At 31.9% G+C, this 6,941-nt stretch overlaps 1 protein-coding gene across 14 annotated transcripts; it reads left to right on the forward strand.

Annotated features, from left to right (window-relative positions):
* Positions 1-2,437: 2,437 nt before the first annotated feature.
* On the forward strand, positions 2,438-6,382 carry LOC141672276 (uncharacterized). Of its 14 annotated transcripts, XM_074478838.1 has the most exons (9): positions 2,511-2,529; positions 2,697-2,740; positions 2,859-2,919; positions 3,877-3,962; positions 4,046-4,221; positions 4,300-4,401; positions 4,972-5,100; positions 5,661-5,749; positions 6,058-6,382. In XM_074478838.1, exons 5-8 carry the CDS (start codon positions 4,159-4,161, stop codon positions 5,676-5,678), a joined length of 312 nt encoding a protein of 103 aa, XP_074334939.1. In that variant the 5' UTR covers positions 2,511-2,529; positions 2,697-2,740; positions 2,859-2,919; positions 3,877-3,962; positions 4,046-4,158; the 3' UTR covers positions 5,679-5,749; positions 6,058-6,382. The 14 variants fall into 14 exon arrangements, 9 of the variants coding, with proteins under 9 accessions (XP_074334937.1, XP_074334942.1, XP_074334943.1 ...); XM_074478836.1 differs by lacking the exon at positions 2,697-2,740 and having other exon boundaries at positions 2,438-2,641; XM_074478841.1 differs by lacking the exon at positions 2,697-2,740 and having other exon boundaries at positions 2,438-2,641; positions 4,046-4,179.
* Positions 6,383-6,941: the final 559 nt, after the last annotated feature.

Genomic DNA, 6,941 nt, shown 5'->3' on the forward strand with positions numbered 1-6,941 from the left:
ATGAATAAAAGTGAATTTTTTTTATATATCTCAGAATTTAACTGACAAAAATAATAAAGTAAAATAAAGTAACCAATAAAAATTGCCCAAAATAGCCGTTTAAAAATAAATAAACTGTGAATCTCTCTATGATTTTTCTATAATCTAGAGAACTTGTCAGCTCACTTTCAATAGACAATAAAGCCAATCCATTAAGTCTATCTTGAGACATCGAAGAGCGGAGATAAGATTTGATCAGTTTCAATCTAGAAAATGTCCTTTCCGCGTCTACCACTATAACAGGAATGGTCACAACGATTCTATAAGCTATCCAAGCATTTGGATAATTTATTTGTCTTGAACTAGAACTTAAATAATTAAGCACATCTATTGCCTTTGTTATCTCATCGGGTATTACCATTCGAAGCACTAGTAACTCGTTAAACAACTCTGCGCCAACAATATCATATCGCATATCATGTATAAGAAATCCCTCAAGCTTCATGCAACAAGATTTTAAACCCTCATCATCACCAGATAAATGCTTCTTCAGGTTAAATAAAAACCCAAATTTTTCCTTATAATCTTGAAACTGTTTAAACCGTTCTTTGAGTTGAAAAGCACCTTGATCAATTACTAAGATGCACCCAAATTTTTCTTATAATCTTAATTTCATTTTCAACTAAACTTCTAGCTTCACACCTTATCATAGAGTCTTGAGTTACATTACTAAGATGAACCAATGCATCTCTTAGTTTAGAAGTCTGAAATCTTACCGCTCTCACGCTTTCGATGTGACTTTCCCATCTTGTTGCACACAGTGGCTTTAATGTTAGGCCGTTAACAAATTTCTTGAGAATTTTCCATCGTCGTTAACAAATTGTTTCATTTTTCTCCATCCGCACTTCTAACTCAATCCAAGCGCTCATATTTACTAGATGACCATTACTGCTTTCATGAGATCTTAACTTAGCAGCAAGATTGTGCCAATCATCAATTCCATCTTCTGCAAAATTTGTCTTGGCCACATTATGTTTAAATAACATACAACAAAAACAGAAGACTTTGTTTGTTGAGAGTGAATAAACAAGCCACTTTCTATCTTGTTTGTCTCCATTAGGTAGAATCCGAGTGTAATGCACCGAAAAAAAATGTCTATTTCTTGAACTTTTGGAAAATGTTCTAAAATTATTCTGATAGGTCCTTTTCTTACCAATGAATCTCGTAGCCACTGATCAATTTTCTTCCACGTACCAGGATCATAATTGATACTAACATCTGAAATTTCTTTCTCAGTATCTTCTACATTATTCTCGACAAGCCCATCTTTTAAATTTTGAGTTTCTGGCTCCTCAGTTTCAGTCTCCTGCTCAAATTCAGTATATGTAGCTTCATTCTCAGATTCTTTTCTAATATCTGTATTCTCAATAGGAACCCCAATATCACCCTATTAGTTGTTTTTTCCCAAAAAACTTGTCAGGAGAGCCCATTTGCAATTTCTCTGCTTCCGCCGCTTTCAATTTCTTTTGCCTTTTTTGATGCCCCGATAACTGGTTACGCTTCATTTTCAAATTATCTAGTCATAAAAAAATAATGCAATTAATTTTAGTCACCAATCCCAAATCAGTAAATCACAAAAGACATACTACTTTTTACAAAAACAAATCTCAATTATTCTCTAATTATTCACATCAAATCCTTAAATTGAAAAATAATAATAAACAAATAGTAAATTACAATATTATTAAAAAAAGTAATTAGAATAGAAATCTTTAAACCATACCAATGTTATAATTGCTGAATTGCAAAGCACAGATGATCTGATCTTCACGATGAGTCGATGACTTCCAGTATTTATATAATTGATATTCAGAATGAACAGAGAACAATGTGTATTCTGTATTTTATTCGGTAGCTAAGCAGAGGGAAGGAGAGGGTTTTGTACTTTTGTTATATAACTTCATCTGGCCATTAGGGGTAATGGGTATAAACGCGCATAGTCCAAAAACTCAATTTCTCCGAACCTTTCACATTTTTACTTTGTTTTGTTTATTAAATAAATTTATTAATAATATTTTTAAAGTAAATTAAAATAAATTATATTTTAATTTTAAAATAAAGTTATCACAAAGATAATAATATATTTTAAAATTTTAATATGTCCCCCAATCACATATATGTTAATGTATTCTAATTAAAATTTGTATTTTAAATTATATAAAATAAAAAAAATAAATAATAAAAAAAATAAATACAACTATATACATATGTTATTGAAATATTTTGGTGCCCATATGCGCGGTGGTGTTCTAGACGGCCGCCTTACCGAGGGCTATTTATTGACATGGGTTCAAAGCATAACCGTTGTCTAATCTCACATTTTAAAAAAACAAAAAAAAAACAACTGCGGTTCTATTGTATACATTCCCCCTTAAATTAATTAGCCAAAATTATACTTTTCCCCAACCAAAATATTATTCCACTTTTCCCGCTTCTACGTCTCCCCCTTTCTTCTTCGCTCACTTCACTCCCTCCCTCTCTCTCTCTCTTGTAAGAACTTATATATAAACCCTAATTTCAATTAAGTATAAATGAAGCATAACACGTCTTCAATTTCTTGGTTTGCTTTCTACAATTAGTTGAACCCATCTTTAATTAGAAGGTTGGGTTAATATTTCTTCATATTTTTGTATAAATTTGATTGTTTTCCTGTACAGATCTATGAGTTTATTGAGTTTGGGTGTTGATTTCTTCTGTTAAGGTCTGAACTCTAAAATAAAAAGTTCGGTAAATCTTTTTTTCAGTTTTCCTTCGTTGTTGTATAGCGTTTATATGATTTTCTTCGGATCTTTGTTTAATAGTAATTTTTTTCTGTAAAGTGATGGAGAGACTACGAAGTCTAGCTGATTACCTGGCATTCTTGAAGTGTCTTCATATTTGGTAAGTATATGTTCAACTGTTACCGTTGCTAACCTCTAATTTATACAGCATTTTTATGAGTAATTCGAGTTGTAATAGTTATCTGCAGTTTTGTAAGTATATTATTTGTCCAAACATAATTTTGAAAAATAAATGAGGATGTATTTTAATTTCAGTTCAACTTTTCCAAAACATGTGATATAGATATTGAACTTGATGAGCACAGATTATGATACTACCTTGACTCCCAACACACACTTCTATGCTTCGGTCGATGGACCTTGTTTCTCATCGTATACCAAGCTTACTATGTGTTGGAAATGTTTTGCTCGTCTTATTGCATTTGTTTGTCTAAACCAATTAAGGGAATCGGCCATTTTTTCATTCCGAGTAAAAAGTGTTGCCTTTATTTTATCACTTTCAACAAACTATACAGTAATCCAATTTGTTGAGTTATATAAGTTAGTGCAACATGCTTAACAAATAGAGACGTCAGGGATGTTAATATCTGGCCATTGGTATAGGTTCAATGTGTTTGTCAGAAGTTCTTGACTGGCTTTTGTTTTTTATTGAATTGAAAGTATTGCAATATCTTTTCATTGGAATTTATTGGACTTGCAATTCTTGTTTAATCAAATTGTTTTATTGTTTTTTCTCTGTCTCTCTTTTGGGTCCAGTCAAACATAAGTAGGCATGAAATGATAGAAGCACAAAAGATCACAATCGGACTCTGTTTTGTTAGTAATAGGTTCAATGACTGCTAGATGCTAAAACTCAACTACAGGTTTATTTTACATAGTTACATAGTTATGACTTCAATTACTAGCAGCAAAATTATGTGTCTGTACACTATTGGATTAAGGATTTTATGTATTTTTTTTATGACTGACTTGCACTGTATTGTTGCTTACGATATTTTAGAGTCATTTGACCGTTTCATGAGAATTAATGGTCATTATTTTTGTGATCAATGGTAAGCCTGCTGCCAAAAACCTGCGGCATCCAGTTCCTCGGAATCTAGTTCATCCTCGGAGGATGATTCTTCATCTATGGACGAACCAAATGTATGTTTATTTTTTTTAACAGTTAGTTGAATTTGATAAATATAGTATGTTAGTCTAAATACATATGTATTTCACAAGTTCAGGTTAAGCCCGCTGTCAGGCAATCTGCAAAGCCAAATATTGAGACTAAATGTAACAAGCAAGAATCTAGTTTATCCTCTGAGGATGATTCTTCGTCCGAGGATTAACCAAAGGGATGACTCTTGATACTAGAAGCGTACTTATCTGTCCAATAGACTATTGTACATGGATTTTTTATGTGTGTTTCTGAATCTGAGCTTACTTCTGTGTGATCTTAATATTCTTCTTTGTGTCCTGAGCTTTCTATACTTTCCAGGAATTCAAAAACAAGGCTCCCATGGTAACACTTGCAGCCAAGAAGATGGATGTGTCTAGTAATGTATCTTATTCAGAAGATAGCAGCGACTCAGATGATGATGTGAGTGTCACTGTGTAAAATATAATGGATATTTTTACAGGTATTGCAGGTTTGGCTGTCACATATGGAATCAATCTAAATTTTCTGCAAGCTTCAGTTATATGGAATATCTGTAATGCCTAGAATAAAATGATTTCAGTTGAAAGAATTCTTCAGTACTCCAATATTATTTTTTTACCTAAATATAGAATGACATAACTTGTTCTTTAATTAATGTATTAATAAACCAAATACTTTTTACGCACAGTATTTATTTTTTGTCGTTAAAAGTTACAAGTTCTATTTCAAGTATTTTTAGCAATATATAGAACTCAAATTCGGATATAATTAAATACTTTTTACGCACAGTACTTACGATTAAACTGTGATGGTCATCTGAAACATGACGATTCTAAGCTCAGACAGGAGTGTAATTATACAAACTTAGAAGACAAATTCTGATATAATTAAAGAGCAGTACCTTTTTTATTTAATATCTGTGACCTCCTCCGATAGGTTAAAGAATATAAATGTAAGTACATGCACTAAAGCAAATAAACTTATCAGATTTTGTCTGTGTTAATTTTGCAGCTAAATGAAACCTCAATCATTGTCGACACGTCAAAGTATATAGCAGACCTGAAACAAAAAGTGGATAGACTGAATCAAGATATCGGTACCGGGAAAAGCTCTAGTCACAACCAGACCTCATGTCCTGTGGTATGTAATGTTTATCTAATTAAGTTTCTCGATTATGTTAGACCTGATTTGCTCTTTTTAGCGCATTTTGTGATTTCTGGTCATGTGTGTGATTGTTGTGCTTTCATTTTTAATGTTACAGTCTTTCCAATTGGTATATGAATATCAAGATTTTTCATTTGTGTGCATAAGTCTTGCCTATTTTCAAAGGGATTGTTATCATTTCTTTTGTCAGTATAAGTGAACTTGCAGCTATAAGTAGCAACATCTTGCAGCTATAGAGGTTGTATGAACAAGAGGGTGTGACTGATGACGCATTTGTATCTCGAATTGTTGTTATTTGTTTCAGAATGGGTGTCAACTCTGTTAAGAAATTCATGTTTATAGCGGGAAGATCTGTGTCCTGGTGAAGCAGGAGTATGGATTGGCCGTTGATAGGGTGTATAGTACATGATCATTTATGACCTCTCTAGATATAGCAGATCTATTCGAGTCTACTTTAGCAAAATTATTGTTTGCAAAACAGTTAAAGTATTATTAGTATATTTTATTCCTGTATTTACTTTTTCCCTTGTGAGCAGGGTTCGTCTTTGGCATGAAGGTAGATTAGGCAATTTTGCAGCGACTGGATCCTGCAACTAATGCTATGGACTGGCTTGTTGGATATATGGTTAGTGAACGCATTGATTCTTTTCTTTTTATTTAATCTACTTTTGTTAATCTTCCCTCATAAAGCTCTGTTAATTCAACAAGAATCTTTTGCAAGGATTCTTCTCCCAAGAGGGTTGGAGCTTGTTACAATTTATTTATTAAATGGATTTATTGAGGAGTACACAAGAAGCCCATTAAACACTTCTAGTAGCTTTTATATCAAATTTTCAAGGAAACTCATCACAAATACAACCTAATCAAAGAAATGCTCAAGTAACACATCACGAAATCATTAGTCTCTCTTACTTATTTTGTGATACTGTGTAGCTGCAATCAGCACATACCAACTTGAAGCTCGTGAAGAGTGGAAGCATATTGTATCTACAACATTTGACCATTTGAATAGAAGGGTAACAAGGAAATCTCAGTTGCGGATTTAAAGTTTGTAATGTAGATGTTTGCATTTTGGTAAAAGCCAATTATGTGTAATTATGGTCATAATGTAAATGTTTGTATTTTGGTGGATGTTTGGATGTAAACTAGTGCTAATATATTTGATGTTTGGATGTTAAAAAACCGGTGGTATAGGATGTTAAAAAACTGGTTGTATTAGATGTTTTTTGGTGAAAATAGAATTGGCTATTGTGATATAGTTTTGGTTTATATGTATGCAAGAACATGATTCATATACCAATCAAATCTAACAAATAACCGATGTCCTATGGAGGTTTGACATCAGCTTATTATATAGCAACTGATGTCTCTTATGAACAAAACATCAATTGAGTTTAAGATGATCGATGTTAAATCACATATTTAACAACAGTTCAAAAGTATCTTAAATACAAGCTTACATAACTGATGTCTAGTATTATAATTTACATTAGTTCATAAAATAACCGATGGTAAAAGTACTTATTTACAACGTCCTAATTTTCATAAATGTTGTCTTTGTCTTTTTTTTCTTTGTGTCACATGCTTAAATTGATAAAAAAATAAAAGATAAACTATTATTGAACTCATGATCATGTGTTAAAATGTACTCCCTCTGTCCCTCCCATTTGTTTACACTTTCCTTTTTGGGATGTCCCATCCAATTGTTTACATTTCAAAACTTTCCAAAAATAGTAAAGTTTTTATAATTTTTAAATTAACTACATCCACTATTTTCCTCCACTATAACCACTTTATACATATAATATTAATCGGTC

Source organism: Apium graveolens, chromosome 7, assembly GCF_009905375.1.
Source record: "Apium graveolens cultivar Ventura chromosome 7, ASM990537v1, whole genome shotgun sequence".
In the NCBI taxonomy this organism is placed as follows: domain Eukaryota; kingdom Viridiplantae; phylum Streptophyta; class Magnoliopsida; order Apiales; family Apiaceae; genus Apium; species Apium graveolens.